The 24,602-nt window shown below is 39.9% G+C and overlaps 1 protein-coding gene and 1 long non-coding RNA gene across 3 annotated transcripts in view; one reads left to right on the top strand and one right to left on the bottom strand.

Moving 5' to 3' along the window:
• Window positions 1–228: 228 nt before the first annotated feature.
• Window positions 229–24,602, top strand: part of LOC114323474 (MADS-box transcription factor 23) — a 36,370-nt gene continuing 11,996 nt past the window's right edge. The window contains exons 1-3 of the mRNA XM_028271093.2: window positions 229–360; window positions 586–819; window positions 21,660–21,738. Of these exons, the coding sequence (XP_028126894.2) occupies window positions 638–819; window positions 21,660–21,738 (261 nt within the window). The 5' untranslated portion in view covers window positions 229–360; window positions 586–637. The remainder of the gene's footprint in view (window positions 361–585; window positions 820–21,659; window positions 21,739–24,602) is intronic.
• Window positions 21,525–24,602, bottom strand: part of LOC114323475 (uncharacterized) — a 31,577-nt gene continuing 28,499 nt past the window's right edge. For both annotated transcript variants that reach the window (XR_014360893.1, XR_003651193.2), the window contains one exon: window positions 21,525–21,783. This is a non-coding gene — a long non-coding RNA (uncharacterized LOC114323475). The remainder of the gene's footprint in view (window positions 21,784–24,602) is intronic.

Here is a 24,602-nt window from a genome sequence, read left to right as displayed (position 1 = left end):
CTCGAGTACAAAACCACTATACCCTCTTTCCCTACTCGACGTGTGTCTATTGCTCGCCATCCTAGTCTCCTCTCGTCCGTCAACAACCCTTCGTTTGGTCTGTATCGACAAGTGTCATCATTAAATCGCGAGTATAATACTTTCTTATATATACTCGCGTTAGTATGGGTGTTTCTGATTTGCTGAATCTTTAAACAGAAAAAATGGTAAAGTGACTTTTGGTTGCACAGAAACGCTCCATGTTTTTTCTTTGAAGCCACTTTCTTGTTTAGTTTCCATATAAAGAAAAGTATTGCTTCATTAACATTTCTCCAAAAGAACTCTCTCTCTCTCTCTAGTCCTCAATCACAGCTCTAATTAGTAAGTTCTGTATATGAGTCTCCTTTATTATTTCTTGTCTTTTTCTTTCTTTTTGTTTTTTATTTTTTCATTTTTGCTTGCTATTTCTATATATGTAGTTTCTACTTTGATCTTTGTTGTTTACTGACCTTTCTATAATTTAGGTGGTTATTATGGTTTATTTTCTTGTATTATTCTCATGATTTGTTGTTGTTGTTTGTTTGTGATTTGATTTTGTGGATCTAGGAGAGACAGGTTTTGGAGAGAAGAAAACCCTAAAAATAACAGAGAAGTGAAGATGGGAAGAGGAAAGATTGTGATTCGAAGGATCGATAATTCATCAAGCAGGCAAGTGACTTTCTCTAAGCGAAGAAATGGATTGCTCAAAAAGGCTAAGGAGCTATCGATCCTTTGCGACGCTGAAGTTGGACTAATTATCTTTTCAAGCACTGGCAAGCTTTATGACTATGCAAGCACCAGGTTTGATTAATTCCCATAATCTCTCTCTCTCTCTCTCTCTCTCTCTCTCTCTTTCAAATATGAAGTTTATATGACCTAGCTAGCTACTTTACCTCATTATGGTATGTGGATTCAAATTAGTGAATTGAACCTTTATAAAAATACAAATAAAAACTTGAGACTTTTCTTCCTCTATTTACCCAAATAATATATGTTTTAGTCAACAAATTTTGAGTAGATTTTGAAGAGTAAAATGGGGTCTAATAAAGTAGTATATATATATATTGAAGTTGATCTTGCATCTAATGTTGGGTAGAGAAACTAATGAATCTCATCATATCATGTGTTCATAAAGATATATAAGATTTCATAGGGTAGATTTTGCTTAGGATGTTTAGATGTATGCCTAATATGGCACTTCTGCAGCATAGATACTAGGGTGCCATTAACGGTTTATGTTTGAAGATTAGATGGTGCCACTGAAGGATTTAAAAGTGGATTTTTTTGGAGTTGAAATCAAAGTTCTCTTTTCACTGAGAAGAATTGAAATTTTCCTCAAAATAATTATTCATATGATTGTGTCTATTTGAAGCATAGATATTGCAATTGATTGCACCAATTTGAGGAAGGAATCTACATAAAATTTCTACGAAGTTTTTCATGTATGGAATAAAGATTTTCATTTCATGATCAATGTTTCTTAAAAATTCAGAAGAAAGTTTTAGAACTTACAATGGCATAGTATTTATATACTTTTTTATTTTAAATTTTCATGATTGCAAGTGTAACCTCGTGAAACGAAATAGAAATGATCAAAATCATCCAAGTTCTCTTTCTTGGAAAGGAATGGACATTATTGAAAATAAAATAACTAACCATGAATATGTTAAAAAGGATTTATACCTTAATTTGGTTCTTCCTTGTACCAATTTTAGTTAAGAATGCTCGAACATGTAAGTGCAGAAAAAGTGGTGCTTAGGAATTATACTTTACTAAGGTTCTTTACTTAGATTTTTCTCTTATTTTTCTGTTAGTTTTGTTACGGATACAAATTAATCTATAATTTTTTTTTTTTATCGACTCACATTTGTAAAATCTACACAAATATAAGTAATTGATTAAAAAGTTGGTAAATTAATTTGTTTAGGAAAATGTTATAGGTCCCAAATTTTCTACTAAATAAATGACCAAATATCTTACATGGGTGTAGAATCATGTGAGACATTTGATCATTTATTTAGTAAAAAATTTAATATTCTTAGCATTACCCATTTGTTTATCTCTATCCTTTTCGTTTTCCCAAACTAGTGGCAAAGTAAGTCCTAGGTTTGCTTGAGAATCTTTCCACTTCCAATAAATAAAATTGTAAATACAGAATTGTGTGTAAGAGGGAACTACGTAATATATAACGACTTTTGAAATCACTTATGTGCAGCAAAGTGAATTTCACGAATCTTAAATTATCCAGTACTCACTTGTAAACTTAATATAGTATACTCAAAGAAACCAACAAAGTAGAAGAAGGTGAAGAAAGACTTGTTTTTTTTGTGTTTTCAATCAACGTTGAAGTTTTATTTATGTACACAACTAAACAACAATAAATCAAATATTTAGGAGATATTATAGGATATGAAAAATGACTGAGACCCCAGCTGGGGGTGCTGGGTCAGCTCCCATTGGACCAAAAAAACTGTTTTTTTTTTTTTTTTTTTTTGGATTTTCGGCCAACCCCAGTGCGACACGTCACTGGAGGTCGTCAGTGGGGGTCACCCCACTGGGGTCTGTAGCATGGCCCTAAAATAAATAAATAAAATATAATTTTAATATAAAATAACAACATAGACATGATACAACACACTAAATGCATAAAAAAAGTATTCTTTTTACTTGCATATATAATTTTAATATAAAATAACAACATAGACATGATACAACACACTAAATGCATAAAAAAAGTATTCTTTTTACTTGCATATATGCAAACACATAAGCAAGAACAAAACATGTAAATGTATTTATCATTTGTACAATAAGGTAGCATATTATTCAGTAGTTTCGAAATATTATGTGATATTTTAAATGTGTATATATTTTAAAGTAATAATGTAGTAAAAAAAATTATTGGAAAAACAATGTTAATCCCCCTTATTAGTAATTGAAAGATCAAAGATGACATACTTGGACCTTATTTGTTGTAATATAAAAAAGACAAAAAGTTAAAAAGTCACTATTCTATTTAAGTCATATCATCTTATTTAAGTTACATTACCTCTCTACTACATCACTTCAAACCCAACTCACACCCAATCTATATTTCATAAAAAGTCAAAAACTACACTTATTTAGAACATTCTAAACAACCCCTTAATATATTTTACAAATTTTTATTTATTAAGAACACTGCAATGTCATATGACATTTCAAAATTACTTAATAATTTTTGCTTGAAATAATAGAAAGGATTTGCTTTGTTGGGACGCACATGATTTTAAGGAGGCAAATTCTTAATATGAGACAACACATACATCATGTTGCATGGTAATTTCTCACATATAATAAGAGGTCTCAGTTTTATGTATTTTAATATTAGGGAAAATTATGTAAATAGTCCATTTAGTTTACACGATGTGTCGATTTGGTTCACGTAATTTCAATTTATTTGATTTTGCCCCTTAATTTAACAGATTGTGTCATTTTAGTCTAATAAATAACGGTTGTTAAGTTAATTTAACGGAATGTCAAACAATATATCAATTTGGTCCCTGTATTTTTCACAATGTGTGAATTTAGTCCCTGTCAAAATCGAGAAAATTGAAACTGCAGGGACCAAATTGACACATCGTGTAAAGTACATGAACCAAATTGACACATTGTTTGACCTTCCGTTCAATTAATTTAACAACAGTTATTTATTAAACTAAAATGACACAATCCGTTAAATTAAGGGACAAATCGAGCAAATTAAAACTACATGGACCAGATTGACACATTGTGTAAACTATATAGACTATTTGCATAATTTACTCTTAATATTATAAATAAATTTAGGGAGAACTATTTTAATCTTGAATTTTTCTAAGAGATTCTATTGGTAGTTTAAATTTTTTTTACAAATTTAAAGTTTTAAACTTGAACATAATTATTAATTTTGCATTTCATTCAAATAATTTCAAGAGTCTCATTTAAATTTTTTATGCCTAATTAAGAAAGATGATAACGAAGGTTTTTTAGGTCGTCGCATAGCAAAATGCTTCTAGAACAGTGACAAATGTTGGTTCTTTCACAGGAGAAAGATGATGTTTGGGATGATCACCTGTGAACATGGTGATTATTTTCCATTGCGAGAAAAAAAGGGTGTTTGGGGAGTTAAGCCAAATGGATGTAACTTTAGGGAGAATTTTTTTTTGAGGTTTCTAATATTAAGATTTTATAGTATAAAAGATTGTAATATTTTCATAATAGTTGGGGTCTCTCACTATTTTTCTGGAGAAATTTCGATTCAGAGAACTTTCGACACAAAAAAAATTTAATTTAGAGAAATTTCAGAACACAGACAAATTTCTCTGTATTTTGAGATTTCTTTGGTTTGAAATTTCTTTAGTTTGTTCAATTTCTTTATTTTTCTGTATTTTGAAATTTCTCTAGGATTAAATTTTCTCTGATTTATTCATAAATTTCTCTGTGATTTGCTGACAATTTTCTCTATGTATTCGACTAATTTTCTCTGGTTTGCTCATAATTTTCTTTGTGTTTTAACCAAACCAGAGTAAATTGTGTCTTTTCACAGAGAAATTTCAGGCAACCTTCAACAAATATATACACAAAAAGATATTGAGGATAGAAATGTTTTTACTCAAATTTATGCTTGAATATGAGTTTATCCACTGCAGTAGTCAAATTGAGTATAATAACAAACTCATATGAACAAATATATGTGTGACATAACTTTGGCAGTTGTGTATGTGTGTGTGCAAAATTTCTCTGACATTTGAAATTTTTCTGACCAAATTAGACTACCAGATTTGTATGCAATAGCTAAAGAAATTTGTAAAAATGAAATTTCTCTTGCATGTTGATTTTCTCTGCAATTTCTCTGGCATTAAAATATTCCTTTGAGATATGAAATTTCTTTGAAATTCCCATTGGGCCTGTTAATTTTCTTTAGAATTTACTTACTACCCCCCTTTTGAGTTTCTTCTTCAAGCTAGTTATGTGTATATAATTTTCTCTAGTATGTTAATTTTCTTTGTCATGAGATTTCTCTGCCTTTATACTAAACATTTTGAAAAATTGGGATAAATTTTTGTGTAAGGACCAAAAAAATTTGATTTTCTTCCCCTTGTAATGTTGATATTCTCTGGCCAAATCATACGCTCCCACTTGTAATTTTCTTTGGTCAAATCAACTCAAAATCAATAAACAATGATATTTCTGCTGCAAATCAACTTGAAATCAATATATGTAATTTTCTCTGGCATGTTAATTTTCTCTATCATGGGATTTCTTTACCTTTACAGTAAACATTTTAAAAGATTTGGCTAAATTTCTTTGTGTAATGGTCAAAGAAATTTGTTGATTTTCTCTAGCCAAATCATATACTCACCTGTGTGATTTTCTTTATCCAAATCAACTCGAAATCAATGAACAACAAACATGTCTACTGCAAATCAACTCGAAATCAACTTTATGATAAGAAATCAACTCAAAATCAACTTGAAATCAACTCGACTAATGTTTCAAAGACAAAGATCTCAACAAAATTATAAAAATGTGATCTCCAAATCACAAGTTAAAATCAAAAACCTAATGCGAACCACAAATCAGAATCGAAAACCTAATGCAAAATTGAAATCTTTACACAAATCAAATAGAAATCAACGAACAAAGAACAACTCGAAATCAATTCCACTAGAACGACCAACGAAATCATAGAAGGTTGGCTATCTCATTTTTGGTCAGAGGTTCTGAACATTTGTGATCCATAGAGCCATTGTTGCTTTAATTTTGCTTTGCTTTGCTATCTAGAGAAAAGGTGAGGATGATTATGTGAAGAGAGAAAGAGAGTGGTTTTAGAAGAAATTTGATGTCTGTAATTACGGGTGATGGACTTGAGGACCTTACACTATAAAAAAATATATATATAGTAAAATTAACACATAAGTCCTAATTTATGAACTTACACTCCATTAAATCCTAACTAAGATTTTTTGAACCTTCAAGTGCTATTAAATTTTTAATAGTTGAAATTTCCCTTCAAACAATGATTGTTCATCGTTTATGATTATCTATTAAAGAATATGATAATTTGGCATTTATTTTGATTTTCAAAACTTTAAAACATTAACTTTCAAATTAAAAAAACTAAAAAAAATTATGTCCAAAAAAAAAAGTTTTTATTTTGAAAAAATTGAAAAAACTGAATTACTTTTTTGTGCAAAACTGAAAATTTTGTGTTTATAAAAAGATCATGATGATGGAATATTGATGTGCAAAATTGAAAAAATAAAATAAAATAAAAAAACTAATAATGTTTTTAGTTTTAAAATTGAAAACAAATGATAATAGTCTCGATTTTATTGGGTAGTTAAATCAAAGCAATAAGTAGAAGGGCAAAAATATTTAATCTTGATGATGCAGTTTGTCCTGGGTGGATGGGTCGGGCTAGTCCAAGCTCTTCAAGTTCCGATCCAGACGGATGATTCCACCAGATGACCTGCAAGCAAGTCCAAAGGGGAACGGGGTAGTCCCCCAGTGAACCGTCCGGCGAACAAATCAGTAAAGGAAGAAGGAAAATATAGAAAGAGAGAGAGAGAGATAGAAAAGCTTAACCTTCCTCTTGTCTTCGATTCTTGCTTATATCCTTTGGTAATCATTTCACTGTCCCTTGCAATGTGCCCCCTTCCACCGAAAGCCTGTGCCGTAGCTTACCTTGTTCAGGGTGAGGGGGCTCTGTTCCGACGGGGAGGTGTTGTCATAATAAATGCTGTGATGGGCTACATTAATGGTGATATGTTGTGGCAATAACTCTGCAGATCTTTGTCTGCTGATGTGGCCTGTGTTTCACCTGCCATGTGCCCGAATGTCATTGGCCCTCCATGCCCAGATGGCCTCCAGCTGTCCTGGGCTTTGCCAGCCGGGTTATGCTATGGGTCCCAAGCGATGGGTTTGGGGTTGTTTGCTGTGGGCTGTAAGCCTTATGGGCCTATCCATGTCAGTAGTCCCCCATTTCCGAGTGCAGCTTTAGTCTAACGAAGGGAATAGTAATAAGGAAGAGAAGTGCAAACCGAGCGGAGAGGCCGATCGTTAGGCGTGCTGACCGCGAGGCGCGCTGACCGCAAGGGTGGCCGAGCGGGAGGGGTTGACCGTGAGGCGTGCTGACCGCGAGACGTGCCGACCGCAAGGGTGGCCGAGCGGGGGGAGCTGACCGTGAGGGTGGCCGAGCGGTACGGCGCGGGGCTCAAAAAAAAAGGGGGGCGTGCCATGTGATGATGTGAAATGGAAAGGACAGGGTAAGGGGAGGGGACAGTGCATGGTGGCCATACACGTGGCAATATCGTGGGGGAAGTGAAGCGTTGGAGCAGAAATGAAACAATAGGTCACGGGGGGGGTTTTGAAAAGGCGGTTTTGGCGGTTGATTTGAAAGGTTTTTAAACGGGCGAAAATTAATTTGGATCCATGGAATACGGGTAAACCGTGGGTTTTTGGTATAATTCGTTTCACCTACCTTTTTACAAAAACTCAAAATACCCAAGTGTTAATTCCTTCATTGCGCACGACACACCTGTGCAACATTTTCTCAACTTCCTTGCTCCTGCGTCAAAAGTGATTCGTAAGCAAACCCTAGAAATGGCACAAGAAGAAGTGGTAAATGTGAGGGTGGACCCCCTAGGAGACGATGATGTAGAGGAGCTAGAAGCGCGATATAGGACGGAGACACAAATGGTGGGGGTGGGGGAACCGGTGGGACAATCGCAGGCGTCGGCCCTAATATTGGCTCAAAGGCCAATAAGCCAGGTAAAGCCGGATCAGTGGCACACTAAGGCTGACAAATCCACAATTACTGCGGCGGATTTGGAGGCTATCAGGGAAAAATACCAGATTCCGGCTGAGGTGGAGTTATTGCTGCCAACATCAAGGGAAAGGCCGTCTGATGCCAGGCCAGGGGAGTTTTCCCTTTACGAGGAGGCGCTAAAAGGTGGGCTGAGGTTGCCACTGCCTCAAGTGGTGGTTGACATACTGAACCGTCTAGAGGTAGCACCGGGGCAGTTGATGCCCAATGCATGGAAGATTCTGCTGGCCTGTGCTAGCGCGTGGCCCAAGGCGAATGGAAGGGAAGCCATGGCGGTAGACGAGTTCTTTTCCTGTTATAAGGCTTCGGGGCAACAAGAGACGTGGGTCACCCTACAGGCAGTGATGGGGAGAGGGTTGGTGGCGGGGCTGCCGACATCGATCAAGGAGTGGCGGCCACGGTGGTTCTACGTGTCTGCCAATAAGGGACTGGGAGTGCGCACCATCTGGAAGGTGCCCACTAGGTCGATGGAGTCAAGACTGGGGGCAGCGGCGGAAGAGAGAGTGAAGAGGGTGAAGGAGTGGAGGGAGAGAGAGAAGGCCAAATGGAACGAGCTTGTTCAGCCGTCCGCATTGTTTGAGGCAGGGTTGGGACAGCAGCCGAGGGGTGGGGACCTCAACCGAGCAGAATTGGAGGCGAGAAGAAAAGTTCAGAAAGTAGAGGATCAGGCCATACTTGCCAAAGCCACGAAGTTGAAGGAAACGTGAGGAGACCGACTGCCTCAACCGATCGCGCGGGAGAGGATTCGACAGCGCCCAAGGCCGCTAGGAGGGAAGGACTTAAGCAGTTTTGAGCCACGACCGCCCCCAGTAGATCCTGTAAAAGAACAGGCCAGAAAGGAGGGGGAGGCTCTGAAGAAGAAGAAGAAGAGGAGTGCCCCAGAGGGAGCTGCAGATGAGTCTGGGGCCAAGAGGGCTAAGGTGGCCCCAGCTGAAGTGAAGGCCCCTGTGGTCAAGGATACCCCAGAGGTGGTGGGGGTCACCCCAACACTGGAGGTTGTGGAGACTGCCCCAACAATGCAAGTAGGAGTTGGGTTGACTAAGGCTGAGCCGAGCGGGAGGGAGTAGACCCAAAGGGGCCCTGCCCCCCAGGAATGAGGGGTCCATCTGGCCACAGCAATCTATCACGCTCGCGCGGTAGCTGGAAGGTTGGAGAGAGAAGAAGGCCCAGCTAGGGCGGGGGCAGACCACTTGGTGAAGATTGTGGAGGAGACAGCCCTGCGCTCGGCATCCGGATTCAATGAGGCTGACTTGCTGAGGGGGTTATGCTCCGCCCAAATGGAGGTAACCACCTTGGCAGGGGCTCTTCTAAGGAAAGCAGGGGCTGCCAAGCTAAAAACTGAAGAGGTCAAGGCCCAGTTGGCCAAGTTGAAGAAGGAGAGTGCCGACTGGAAGACTGCCCATGCCGAGCTGCAAGTAGTCAAGTTGGAGCTGGAGGACACACGTCGTAAGGTCGTGTCGCTCGAGTTCCAACTGGCTGGCGAACAGAAAAAGTTAGAGGAGTCTGAAAGAGCCTGCGCTGTTGCAGTCGAGCGGCAAGAAGAGGCCATGAGCAGCAATGAAGAGCTGGTCAGGCAAAAAGATGAGGCAAATGCCAGAATTGGAGATCTGTTGAAGGAGTTGGAGGATGAGCGCGCTAAAGCAGAGGAGGAGAAGGGGAGGCTCGTGAGGGAGTTGGAGGCAGAGAATGCGAAGGCGATGGCGGAGATGGAGAGTCTGAGGAAGGGAATGGAAGAGGAAAGGGCAACGGCGGCTGCTGAAAGGGGGGCCTTGTAGAGAGAGCTGGACGAAGAGAGGGCGAAGGCGGTTTCTGAGAGGGCGGCCTACCCCGATTTGTGCGTCGCAGCAGTGGAGCAATACAAAAGGACTCCCGAATTTCAGATGGCAGTAGATGCTGCAGTCGCCAGGAATCTGGCTGGGCAAGAATCTGTGGCGGTGGGCCCATCAAGGACGACTGCTGGAGGTAGGACGGAGGCAGAAATTATTGAGAGCTTCCAGCAGTGAGACTTCTACAAGCACGAAATGGCTGAGTTCTAGGATAGCGGTTGGAAGATGTTCAAACGCAGAGCTGAAGAGCTGTTCCCAGACTTGGACCTGAGTAGTGTAACGATTGGTGAAGATGATGTGGCCCAGACCCCCCTGGACGAGGGCATTGAAGAAGAAGAGCTTATATCCAGCGAGGAGGAATAACCAAGGAAGATGAAGAGCCCCCTCTCTGTGTTTGTTTGTTTGTTTTTTTTGTTTTTTTTGTTTTTTTTTTTTTTTTTTTTTTTTTTATTGTAATGAACTTGTGTACACATTGTAAATGAATAAAATTTCATTTATGTTGTCAGTTGACTTTGTTGGCCTGTATTGTCTAAAATGAATGAAGTCTTGTCATAAAAATTGGTCATAAAAATTGTGCAATAAGAATTTCGTGCAAAGTTAAGTTAAAAGTTCCTCCTTGCAGAATGAGATTGGATTTGTATGAAAATTGAAAGGATGATAGTGGTTTATTGAAAAATTGGATTATGAAATTGTAGAACATAATATTCGAATGGGGTTAGTACTTCCAGTTTAATAAGTACGGATGAAGAATCCATGGATGAGGACAGAAAAGTAGGTTGCAAATCGTAACTAAACGGTTAATTGTAAACTTGTAGAGAAGAGATTGGAGAAACAAGCTAGGTGGGATGGGAGATAATCTGATTAGTAAATGAAATACGTGAGAACACCTTTGGAATCTAACTAAGTAAAAATGTGGTCCTGGAATTGTGAATAAGTTTCAAAATGTGACTGAGTGTTAAAAACGTGGTCCTGCTTTACGAAACTTCGTGGATAGGATGATCTCAGCATGGAGTGCTCAGTTCTGGATGAGGCTTTGAAGTGCTCAGTCTGGCTGAGGCTTTAAAGTGCTCAGTCTGGCTGAGGCCTTGAAGTGCTCAGTCTGGCTGAGGCTTTGAGTGCTCGGTCTGGCCGAGGCTTTGGGTGCTTAGTCTGGCTGAGGCTTCGAAGTGCTCTGTCTGGCTGAGGCTTTGAAGTGCTCGGTCTGGCTGAGGCTTTGAGTGCTCGGTCTGGCTAAGGCTTTGAAGTGCTCAGTCTGGCTGAGGCTTTGAGTGCTGCAAGTGAAAGTGTCATGGGAGCGACATACAGACAGTTGAAGTATAAAAACTGAGAACTTCGGTCGAAATTTGCATTATGTATTAAAGAGGAAAATACAACAATGTTGACAATACAAAAGTATGAACTCATTGATAGTAACGCTTCAAATGTTCCGCATTCCGAGGATGGGGGAGGTCTCGGCCTTCCATGTCTTGAAGTCGGTAAGTGCCTGGTCGTGGTCGGGCTTTCACAACGTAGCGTCCCTCCCATTTGGCTGCCAGTTTGCCCTCGGTTGGATTCTTTGTGGCAAGAGTCGCTTCTCTCAAGACAAGGTCCCCTACAGAGAACTCTCGTGGTCGAACTCTGCGGTTGTAGTGTGTTCTCATTTTCTGCTGGTACGAAGCCAATCAGACAGCAGCAATCTCTCTGAGCTCTTCGATGAGGTCCAGGTCTATTCGATGGAGCTCTTTGGTTGAGGCGAGATCTGGATGTAAAACCCTGGAGGTGGGCAGACTGACTTCTATCGGAATAACTGCCTCAGCGCCATATGTTAAGCGAAAAGGGATTTCCCTAGTGGGAGCGCGAGCAGTGGTTCGGTAAGCCCAGAGTACATTTGGTAGTTCCTCAGCCCAAAGGCCTTTAGCAGCTTCGAGCTTAGTTTTGATGATTTTTAGAAGAGAACGGTTGGTGACCTCGACTTGGCCATTTGCTTGGGGATGACCGAGGGAAGAGAAGTATGGTTGAATCTGGAGATCTGCACAAAATTTTCTGTACTTCGCGTTATCGAATTGTTTGCCATTGTCGGAGATGATGGCTTAAGGGATGCCAAATCGGCAAACGATCGATTGCCAGATAAACCTGGTGGTGTTCCGCTCGGTGATTGTGGCAAGGGGTTCGGCTTCGACCCATTTGGTGAAGTAATCAATGGCGACAATCGCGAACTTGGTCTGGCCTCGACCGGTGGGAAGTGGACCAACCAAGTCGATCCCCCATTTGGCAAACGGATAAGGGCTGCAGAGTGTGATTAACTCTGTAGGAGGAGCATGGGGGATGTTGGCGAAACGTTGACATTTATCGCATTTGAGCATGAAATCGGTTGCATCCTGATTAAGAGTTGGCCAAAAATACCCAGTACGGAGTATCTTGTGGGCAAGGGACCTGCCGCCTGAATGGTTACCACAAATTCCCTCATGGATCTCCTGCATTGCATAAGTTAGTTGAGCTGGATTGAGGCACCGTAGATATGGCCGGGAAAAACCGCGCTTGTACAATATACCATCGACAATGATGTAATTAGATGCTCGGGATCGGACTTTGGCTGCCTGCTGTTGGTCATCTGGAGTGCCCCTGTGGTCAAGAATAGGAGAATGTCGGATGCCCAAGGGATGGGTTCGTTTTGGATGAACTGTACAACTTGCAGGTCGGGTGAATTGGCCGGGTGGTGTAGGTATTCGAGACGGACATCATGGCTGAGGTTAGGGTGGTTAGCAGAGGCCAGTTGAGCCATCTCATCTGCTTTGGAGTTTTCCGCCCGAGGTATGTGCCTGATGTGGAAGGTATTGAAGAGGCGAACAAGGGGGAGTGCCATATCCCTGTAAGCTCGCATTGTGTCTTCTTTAGCGTCGAAGTCCCCCGTCATCTGACCGACGACAAGTTGGGAGTCGCTGAATACTCGGAGGTGGCTGACACCAATGTCCTTGGCAAGGCGGAGTCCTACTATCAATGCCTCATACTCGGCCTCATTGTTGCTTGCTTCAAACAAAAAACGGAGGGCACATTTGAAATAGCCGCCCTCGGGGGAGGTGAGGATGAGGCCGGCCCCACTTCCTTCTCTGCGAGACGAACCGTCGACATTGAGAGTCCAAGAATGAGGATCTTCTGGCTCTGTTGGAGTTGGTGGGAGTAGAGGGGTAGTGGTCGGGGCCGGATTGGTGAACTCCAGGATGAAGTCAGCTACAGTTTGCCCCTTGATTGCTGTCCGAGGGCGGTAGGAGATGTCGAACTGGCTAAGTTCTACTGACCACTGCATTAGTCTGCCTGAGAGTTCTGGTTGCTGCATGACCTTTTTCAGGGGCTGGTCGGTAAGGACCACTATGGAGTGGGCTTGGAAGTATGGGCGGAGTCGTCTGGAGGCAATGACTAAGGCTAGGGATAGTTTTTCTAATAAGGGGTAGTTCTGCTCCGCTCCCCTGAGAGCCCGACTGATGTAATAGACCGGCCGTTGGATTGAGCCATCTTCTCTGAGGAGAGCTGCAGTGACTGCGGTGCTCGACACTGCTAAGTAGAGGAAGAGGGGCTCGCCCTTGATTGCCTGTGAAAGAAGGGGAAGATTAGCCATGCATTGCTTTAACTGTTCGAAGGCCTCTTCGGATTCAGCTGTCCATTCAAAAGTCTACCGAAGAACTTTGAAGAATGGTAGGCACTTATCTGTTGCACGGGAAATGAAGCAGTTGAGGGTTGCCACTCGGCCGGTGAGTCTTTGAACTTCTTTGACCGTCCTAGGTGACTGCATCTCAACCAAGGCCTTGATCTTCTCAGGGTTAGCTTCAATGTCGCACTGACTGACCATAAAACCCAAAAACTTTCCAGATCCTACGCCGAAGGTGCACTTCTCTGGGTTGAGCTTCATCTGGTACTTGCGCAAGGTGGCGAAGGTCTCTCGTAAGTCAGTGAGGTGATCGGAGGAATATTTTCTTTTGACTAACATGTCATCGACGTAGACTTCCATATTCCGACCTATTTGGTGATGGAAAACGGTATTAACCAGCCGTTGATAGGTGGCCCCAGCATTCTTCAACCCGAATGGCATTACACAATAGTGGTAGGTACCTCGGTTGGTAATGAATGATGTGTGTTCCAGATCAGATGTATGCATCAGGATTTGGTTGTACCCAGAGAAGGCATCCATGAAGCTGAGCATTTGATGACCGGCCGTGGCGTCGACCAGCAAATCTATGCGGGGAAGGGGGTAGCTGTCTTTAGGGCAAGCTCGGTTCAGGTCAGAGTAATCGACACAGAGTCGCCATTTGCCATTGTGTTTGCGGACGAGGACCACGTTGGACAACCATCTAGGGTAGTCCACATTTTTGATGAACTGGGCCTCAAGGAGCTTGTCAACTTCTCGGCTATAAGAGTGTTGCGCTCCGGATGGAAAATGCGTTGCTTCTAGCGGTGGAGTCGAAAGTGGGGTTTGATGCTGAGGCGGTGGGTTATGAAGAAGGGGTCGATGCCTGGCATGTCTGAATGGGTCCAGGCGAAAACATCTCTGTGCTCGGTCAGGAGAGCGGTAAGGTCGGCCTTGGCTAGGGAAGGTAGTTGGCTACCGATTTTGGCAGTTTTGATTGCGTTGGTGGGATCAATGTTAACTTCAACAAGTTCCTCCACAGGTTCTCCTCTGACCAGCTCGTCCTCGTCTCGGACGTCAAGCCCTTCGATGATCATGGCCTCTTTCAGCTTGACTTCTTTGAGTGAGGCGACATAACACTCCCTGGTCACGGTCTGTTCTCCTTTGACAGTTCCGACGCCGAGATCGGTATGGAATTTGATGGCAAGGTGATAGGTGGATGTGATGGCTTGGAAGGCCTTTAGGGCTGTGCGGCCAAGGATGATGTTGTAAGCAGAGGGGCAGTCGACCACAAGGAAGGTGAGCAACTTAGTGGTCTGCCTCGGGTGTTCGCCAATGGTTATAGGTAGATCAATGGAGCTGATGGAGGTCACACGGTCGCCGGTGAAACCGACCAGAGGGGTTTGGAGAGCTGGCAGAAGCAATTAAGGAAGATGATGTCTGAAGAGCTGCCATTGTCTATGAGAACTCGTCTCACCTTGTAGTTGGAGAGGATGGCAGAAATGACAAGGGGGTCATCATGTGGGTAACGGACTCCTGCACAGTCGGTGTCCGTGAAGGTGATGGGTTCGATCCACTGTTTTGACTGTTTGGAAGGTCGGTCCACCGTCGCCACTGCTTTGTCTGAGCCCTACCTTCTGAGCCTAGCGGGATGGTCCCCCGCAAGCAAGGCCGCCTGAAATGACTCTAATTTCTCCGACTGGTGGAGGGGGATTGCCTGGAGGTCGAGGCTGTGGCGGTGGGCGATCATGGCCTTGGTTAGGTGGGGCTTGGTTCCGGGATGGTGTATGCCGGCGATTGTTCCTGGGAAGGTCGGTTCTTTGCCTCTACTGAGGGCGGGTGTCTGTGAATCGGCTGAGGTGGCCCTGACGTATGAAGGTCTCGATCTGATCTTTGAGGTTAATACACTCGTCGGTGGTATGGCCATGGTCTTGGTGGAAACGACAGTATTTGAACTGATCTTTCCGATTGGAAGGGTTTCGTGAAGGCAGGGGCCACTTGAGGGGGTAGTCCCGCTGGATCTGATTGAGGACGTGTTCCATGGGAGAGTTGAGTGGTGTGTACCGCTCGAACCGACCGGGCGGTCGGGTCAGAGCCGACCGATCGGCTCAGTGGGGTCGGTCACTATAGTGGGGTGTTTGAATATTATACTGGGCGGTCCTGGGTTCTGAGTCTTTCCTCTTGTCTCTAGGGGTCGGATTTTTAGTGATTGGCTCCTGCCGAGCGGCCAGGGAATCTTCAGCATTCATGTACTTCAGGGCTTTGGATAGTAGGGTTGCCATGGTGGTTGGAGGGCTTTTGGAGAGGGAGAAAAGAAAATCGGACGACTGTAGGCCGGCCATGAAAGCCGTGAGGATGACCTTGTCGTCATTCTCTGCTACTTGAAGGGCTTCGGTGTTGAAGCGGGTGACGAAGCTGCGGAGCGACTCCCCCTTGGTCTGACGAATGTTAAGGAGTTGGGTGGCTGGGCATCTCTGATGCTGGGCTCCGATAAAATGGCTCAGGAAAGAGTCACTGAGGTGTTGAAAGGTGGAGACGGAGTCCGCCGGTAACTGGCTAAACCACAGCTAAGCTGATCCCTTCAGTGTCACGGGGAAAACTCGGCACATGATCTCGTCAGGGAAAGCATGGAGGATCATGAGGGTGCGGTAGGTTTCCAGATGGTCGACTGGGTCCGTCGTGCCATCGAAAGAGTCAATGGTGGGCATTTTGAACTTGGCGGACAATGGTTTGTCCCGGATGGAGGCAACAAAAGGCAAGTTGGCGGTGACTGAGGGCTTGTGCTGAATGTTTTGCATGACCCCTTGTAGTTGGAGCTTCATAGCTCGGAGTTCAGCGTCCCAGAGGGGAATGTTGTCGCCATGGTCGGTCAATGGAGGCAGGACGCGGCTGGCTTCCCCCTCAGGGGCTAGTGCCACGACTGACGGGCGTGGGGGTGGAGGTGGTAGGCTCATATGTGGAAGAGGAGGAGGTTGTAAACCTTCTGGGTTGAGCGGAGGGGGTTGTGGAGCAGTGTGGACCGGGGTTCTTTCTTGGTTAGGTGGAATATCTGGAGGTGGAGCGGGGAGGTTTCTTTGGAGTAAAGCACTGATCAGGGCCTGGTTTTGCTCGGCCACGCAGTTAATGCTGTTGGTAAGTTCGATGATGTACTGTGGTGGGTTGTTTGGATGGGAAGGGTCTGTTTGATGATCAGCGGTATTATGGTGAGAAGCCATGGACCTAGTCGTGACCATACACCTGGACGGGTGAGAGGAAAAGGTAACGGGGAGAAAGGGGGGCTCCGAAGATAATGAACACAACTAGCGCACGAATAAACCACAAGTTCCCACAGACGGGGCCAACTGATGATGCAGTTCATCCTGGGTGGATGGGTCGAGCTAGTCCAAGCTCTTCAAGTTCCGATCCAGACGGATGATTCCACCAGATGACCTGCAAGCAAGTCCAAAGGGGAACGGGGTAGTCCCCTAGTGAACCCTCCGGCAAACAAATCAGTAGAGGAAAAAGGAATATATAAAGAGAGAGAGAGAGATAGAAAAGCTTAACCTTCCTCTTGTCTTCGATTCTTGCTTATATCCTTTGGTAATCATTTCACTGTCCCTTGCAACGTGCCCCCTTCCGCCGAAAGCCTGTGCCGTAGCTTACCTTGTTCAGGGTGAGGGGGCTCTGTTCCGACGGGGAGGTGTTGTCGTAATAAATGCTGTGATGGGCTGCATTAATGGTCATGTGTTGTGGCAATAACTCTGCAGATCTTTGTCTGCTGATGTGGCCTGTGTTTCACCTGCCATGTGCCCGAATGTCATTGGCCCTCCATGCCCAGATAGCCTCCAGCTGTCCTGGGCTTTGCCAGCCGGGTTATGCTATGGGTCCCAAGCAATGGGTTTGAGGTTGTTTGTTGTGGGCTGTAAACCTTATGGGCCTATCCATGTCAAATCTCATACTCTGTTTTTTTATCAGTTAGTGAAACAATTATCTGAAATACTGTTATGTAAAATTAATAATGTTCTTAGTTTTCAAAATTGAGAAAAACTGATAGTATTCTTAGTTTTACTAAATATGACTTATTAATTTAAAAAAGTCTTAGATAGGACTTGAGTCACCATAACATTTGTAAATAGGATTTTTAGGTAATTAACTCAAAAATATATTGTGGACCTCTCCTACTAGTAAAAGTTGAAAAGGGATGTTAGACTAATTTTTCCTAACTTTAAAGGGTTGGCAAAGCCATAAAAATTAAAAAATAAAATTTAAGATCTCAAGTTCGAATATTTTAATAAGATATTAGAGATTTGTCTAATCATTAACTTTAGGCTTCTAAAGATTTTTGACATCCAAATGCAAGATAACTCGAGTCAAATTGAGTTAGGATGAACAGAAGATGCCTAGATTATAATAAAAAAATAAAAAAAGTAGGAGATAACTCGAGTCAAATTGAATTAGAATAGTTTTTGACTGTTCAATTTTTATTTTTATTTTTTTGTTTTACATAACAAATAATGGATGCATGTACATTTTAAACTTGTTGGAGTATATATAGAAGAAATTTTTTATATTGGATAAAATAAAAAAATAAAAAAAGGAGTCCTAACATAAATTAGACTAATAGTTGGCACACACAATACGATATTTAAAAATAAAATAAAATATTTATTGTATATTATGTACTACTCAAGTAATAAGAGTCTTTTTTAGTATATCAAGAATCCAATGTTCGAGTTCCACTCTCCCCATTTATCCATTTTTTCTTAAAATAAAAAAATGAAGAACACATGACATAAGGAGAAACAAGCAAAAACTTAGACACTAGGTTCAGCCTTCATTTAGTATAGATGAATTCACCATATTTATAAGCTTAAATGCTTTAGGGAAAATTTCACTTTGTCCTCTCAAATTATAATTACATCAATGGAGTTAAATTTTTAATGAAATATCACACCAATTAACACACAAACTCTTATGTGTGATTTGCTTAATTTATTTGTATCTAAAGACAATAGTTTGTTGCAATTGATTAATATTTCATCTATATTATTGAATATTTTATTAATAATTGATTGTGCATTGCTACATAGTGCATGAATATTTGTCTCCTTATATTTTGGGACAAAGTGAATTAATACTGTCAATTAATTATGTGTATTTCCAACAAGTGTGATAATATGTCAAAAATATTAACATCATTAACAGGTAGGTATAGTGAACTAATGCAACAGTTTAAGAGAGTAATTATTCAAATTGATAATTCAAAGAGTAAAGTAATATTAGTGTGATAGTTTGAAATGACAGTAGATTTTTTCTTTGCTTATAAATTCCAAATAATATATGTTAGGTCATAATGTTAAGCATGTAAATTCCTCCATTATTTCCCAACGTATAGAGTCATGTCGTTATTTTGCATTTGTGGGCTCCTTAGATAACCCAACAAATGGTATCAAAGTCGATAACTAACGATGTATGAATAGTTTCATAGCTAAACCAATATTAGTGAACTTGTATAGACACTCCTTACGAAGTAAGAAATTTTTTGATACACCAGATAGAGTTTGTGAGATATCCTAAATTGGATATGTAACTTAGTAGATTTCTACAAAACTCTTAATGGGGTAAGAAAAATTTTCAACCCATAACCAATCTTAGTAGACTTGCACAAAACTCTCGATGGAGCAAGAAATTTTTTGACGTGCTTGATGGAGTGTGTCGTATCTCTAGTTGGACACATACAATGTTATAGAGTAACATATTGAAAACTAAATATGAGTGATTCATGATGTTGCTACATGTCTGGTTGACTCCTAGGAAGAGATTATTGGTTTTTGTGTAAAAATGGAATTACATATTAGACACAAAAAAAAAAAAAAAAAAAAACAAACAAACAAACAGACAAACAAAAGTGAATCTTAAAATATTAATCAATGAGCTTCTATTCCAATTGTTATCACCCGCCCCTCTTGTAAGAAAGGTGAGGGGTTTGACTCTCACCGCACTATCATTACTTTTTTTTATTTGAATTTGTATAACTTGTCACCCTTTGCAACTAGTGTTTAACGACTCCCTTTCCCCATTCCCTCCTCCTAGAAGTAAGCCAGATATTAAGATCTTGTTTGGAAAGTTAGTTATTTTAGTAGGTTAAAATTTTTGTGTTTGAAATATTGTTAAATTTTTTTATAATTGGATGTGATGTTTGTAAGAGAAAAAGTGAAATAATTATGCGTTTGATGTAACATTGTCTTACAATTTTAGCCTATTTTATCTTTTTATAAATTTTAACCAAAAAGAGTCAAAAAAATCTCTTGCCAAACAGGACTTGAACGAACTCATCATTTATAAGTCTAAACGTTTAAGTAGATATAAATTTAAAACAACATATATTGAATATTGGTGTCATCCCAAGTGGTTTGGGCTGACTTTTGGCAGCATGTTGAGTTATACAAGCGAGATGGACCCAAAAGAAAAAAGAAGATAAAAACGATTCTTGTTCATAAGGGATTTAAAGAGAACTTTTACTAGCTAGCTATCATATTACCTAATACAGCACCCTCTCTATATTTGGACTTAAAACTGTGTAAAGATAAAACACTAAAAACGACGGAGACAAAGGTACAAGGCTTAATTTAATTTGATTTATGCGCACAAAACCAAAAAGTACAAAAGATAGTAGCTTGCACTTCAAAAATTAAGGTGCACAGAAGAAAAAAAACAAACAAAAACAAACGGCTTCTAAACAATGTATGCTTATATGTTTTACTTTTTATCACCAATGATATAACATAAAATCAAGACTAGCCGAGTTAGAGATTGGGAGATGAGCGGGAGGTTAGCTACCGATTTTTTGATTGCTTCTTGTCATGTGACCCATCCTAATTGATTGTATTGCCACACCTGATATAGAGCGAAGGGCACACTGCCGTAGGGTTTGAGGCTTGTGATCTATTAAGAAAGGGACTGGGGGATGTGATGATTGCTCTCTTGATATTTTTGGCTACGTATTGGTTTGTTGTTGTGGGGCTATTGTTTTTTCGCTACAGCTCCCAAGACCGTGGCTTATGGTTACTGATCATGCTAGCTTCATGTGACTCTGTTGGGATTTCTCGTGAGATAGATTTTTTCCTCCATCATGGCTTTGGTTAGTGGCTAGGATGTTACGACTGTGAGGAATGGGATGCTTATTGGATTTCATGTGTTTATCTGCAGTAGAAACTGGGGGTATGTGGGGTTGGTTATCATCTTTGATTTGGCTTGAGGGTTGTTGATTTGTGAGTGTGACTGTTGTGTTTTATTAGCTTTGTGATGTTTATGTAAACATAAATTTCAGAACATAAACCTTACACTTTGGATCGTTTACCATGCGTATTATCAAGAAATCAAGACAAAATGACATACCTGAATCCATTGATGAACGGTTAAACGGAAGCGTGATTATCAATGAACTCTTTGTTATTGATTATGTTATTACCTTCTAATCCTTTCCTCTTTGATGCCTTATGTTTCTCCTTGAGAGGATTTAGGAAAAAAAATGGCAGTGTTCTTATTTCCACTTGGGAAGGAATAGGGACCATAACCTTTTAAAGATTGTAATTGGTTTTCAAAACTGAAAGGTTGTGGAAGTTCAAAAGGAATGAAAACCAACTTTAATCATTATTGGTTTTAATTTCTATTTATTGATTTTCAAAAACTGAAAAGTTATGGAAGTTCAAAAGGAATGAAAACTAACTTTAACCAATATGTTTTAATTTCTATTTCTGCCCTTCATAGAAATAGAAATTATACAACTAGTATCTACACATTAGGTCCATAACACATATACCCTTAAGCCTATTAACTAAATTGAATCACTTAAATTGTAGGCTTCTTATAAATGATAACACCACATTTAATTATGTGGTCCCATTGAGACATTATCTAACAGTTTATTTGCATCTTTGCCCATATTTATCCCAAGTTTCCATCTATTATCTCTGATGGTAGGGTTTACTTGGAGACAAAAATAATATATGGACAGAGTTGAGTTATTTTGTTTTCTGTTGTTCTTGTATATCCCCCCCTCCTTCTTAGGGGGGATGCAGTAGCAGTTTATGTTGGTTATGTAATCGTTTTTCATTTGTTGTTGGGCGTGCCAAGAGTATGTTCCTTGTAAACTTGTAAATTTTATTGCCTTTGTTTTATGACTTCCTCACCTAAAAAAAAAAAAAAAAATCATATCCTGTTCATGTTCTAAGTTCACTCAAACAAGCACATGTATGATAATATTGTTTTGACTCTACTTTTTCTCACCATAGAATTAGTTTCTGAAATTCCTACCATAAGCTCAAATGAACACACAAACAACATATATTTGAGAAACAATAACATTGTTTTTGGCTCTTTTCATCAGCATGAAATCTGTAATCGAGCGATACAACAAACTGAAAGAGGAACAACGTCAACTGCTGAATCCTGCTTCAGAGGTCCAGGTAATCTTTCCACGAACCGCCCCCTTCAACTTCCCTCAATATTTCCTGCATCAGTAGAGGCATATATAAGTGGCTTTTTGCTACCTCTTGCAATAAACATCACAGTTCTTCGTATCAACAAAATCTGTAGGCAAACTGGTGTCTAGTCCTTGTAAATTGTGTTCTTTTCTTGTGTGTAATATAATGCTATATCGGCACCTTCTGGCAGTAGGCAATGGTTTTGTTTTCTGACCATCTCAGGGTACACTGAAATTTTCTATCACCCTGTTTGGCTATCTCTAAAAAAGCTGTTTTTGACTAAATAAGCCACACAAAAAAAAAAACAGGTCTGATTGTTTGTGGTTAAAAAAGCTAACAATAGGAAGAAAAGTGAAAAGGACCCACTTACCAACTTTCATACTAACACAAAAAGAGATCAACGTTTTTACAATGCATCAGCTTTTTTAGTAACAAGCATGTGTCACACATTTTAACAGGTTACCAGAAACAAAAAAATTGCTTACTTCTTGCCTTAGGTCTCGTTTGGCAAGTAATTGTTTTAATCAAAAAGTCAAAAAGTTACTCAAAAAGTCAAAAAGCCAAAAACCTATACCAAAAGTCAAAGATTTCATTTTCTCTCTCCTTTTTGCAATCTTTTCGTAAAAAGTCAAAAAGTCATCCCAAACATATTAGTTTTTTTATATCATATTTTAGCTAAAAAACCAAAAAGTCACTAAAAAAACATGTTCCCAAACAATAGAAATGTATGTTAAAAAAAAACAGTTGTCTGAGAAATGCAACATCCTCAAGCTTTCATCACCATTTTTATAAACTACATATATATATATATATATATATATATATATATATATATCATTCCACATCGATTTGAAATAGAAAACAATATGCATAATTTCATGTCAATTGTGTCATAGTCGAGCATTGAGAAAGAGCATATCGATCAACTAGTGTAACAAAGAAAGAACTACATCTCAACTTCTCAGAGTTTACACCCAATCTAGGATAAATTTTAACCATTTTGAGGCAATGCATTGGAAACTGATATTGGTCTTTTGATGATTAGTGTTCACTGCTTTTTTTTTTTTTTTTTTTCTCTCTCTCTCTCTTCTACACTATTAAGCAAGTTTGGATAATCTGTTTATTTCTTCTTCAAGGCAATATGAAGCAAGTTTGGGTAACTTACTACTACTATAGGTCCACCATTACTTCAGTGCATGAAAATTTGATAAGAGTGGTAAATTTACTTTAAATTATGGAGATTTGCTCACAACTATGATGAATTAATTAAGAAAAATACCACAAAGCTGATATTATAATTCGGTAAAGTAAATCCTGAGGTTGCTGCATTGGTGGTTGTCATTCAATTAGATGTGAAATCTAGGAAGCATCCTTTTTTTCATGGTTGTAGTGAAGTTTTCTTTTGTTCAAATTCTTTAATATTAAGAAATTGGTTGGTCAAATGGAAACAAATGCTATAGTAGATAGCATTCGAGGAATGAAACAGAACAAACAAAATAATCACTGAAACAATCAATATTCAGGATGCAATCAACAAATCTCTCTAGAAATTTCATTTCACATGTCAAGTATAATCTTGCTGCTTCTTTAAGCCCACACTTGTTTCTCTGACAATGTTAGGACTTTAAGGCCCCGTTTGTTTCCAAAGGTAGAATGGAAGAATTCATAATAAGGGGATTAATAGTGAGAGGATTGTTAGTGAGGGGATTAAGTAAAATTGTGTTTGTTTTGATGATAGTTGTTAGTGTAGGAATTGTTAAATTATTTTTATATAAAATAATAAAACAAATAAAAAAATATAAAAAATTAAATATTAATATTTAAAAAAAAATTCCAATATATAAAAAATAAAAAAAATAAAAAAATTTCTAATCCCTCACTATTTTTCTAATACCATCTCTACCTCCTCCTTCCCAATCTCCTTTCCAAGGCCTTTACTAATACCAAGGGATTAGGAGTCTCCTCTCCATTTGTCAAAACAAACACCCCATATAATAGTCCTACCTCACTATCAAACCTAATCCCCTCCCTATAATCCCAAACAAACGGGGCCTAATAGTATTATGAAGCCTATTCAGTGTTCATAGGATCGTTAATCTCCACAATCCAGCTTGATTATATTTTAGGCACCAAGATAGCTGGAGATCACTGTAGTTCTAATACTTGATTCCCACCTCACATTTTAGGCACTAATCTCCACCAACATTTTTCATAGTTCTAAAAGTTGAAAACACCTCACATTAATTATTGTATATTTATCACAAATAAAAATCTCACATCACATCATAAAGTTGAAAAAATCAGACATTAGAATTGAATTTTTTCCTCTCTTCCAGAGCTTTCTATGCTCTCATCGTTTTGGTGAATCTAGTCTTCCGTCCATGAGTGAGCTATGTTTTCTCGTCATTTCTTGAAGAGGCAACTTTTCGGCTTTTTCACCGGAACCAGACCACTCCGAAAGCAGATCTATACAAGAAACTTTGCCTATTGGTTGAAGAATTTTTTATTTTTGTTTGTACCACATGAAAACCAACATCGAAGACTGGAAACGCCAGAAAACACACCGAAATTTCTGAGATGAGAGGGAATGGAACAGTCCAATATTTTGACTGAAATGAAACTAAAGACCGTGTGGAGTTTTTTTTAGTCGGAACAGTAAATTTCGGCTGATACAATCCGGTACGGAAAGGGAATGACAACACTAATTTGAAGGTGAATGGATATATATTTTTGTACGCAAAGAATCCCTTTTATAGGGTTGCAAAATCGTGGAGGCCATCTCACCTCTGGATAGGTGGCTTTACCTATCTCCCTTGGTTTGACAACCAAGAGGTATCTCAACGACT

The sequence above is a fragment of the Camellia sinensis genome, chromosome 2 (assembly GCF_055761805.1).
Source record: "Camellia sinensis isolate YWXY chromosome 2, ASM5576180v1, whole genome shotgun sequence".
Classification (NCBI taxonomy): Eukaryota; Viridiplantae; Streptophyta; class Magnoliopsida; order Ericales; family Theaceae; genus Camellia; species Camellia sinensis.
This window is presented reverse-complemented; position numbering and strand designations above follow the sequence as displayed.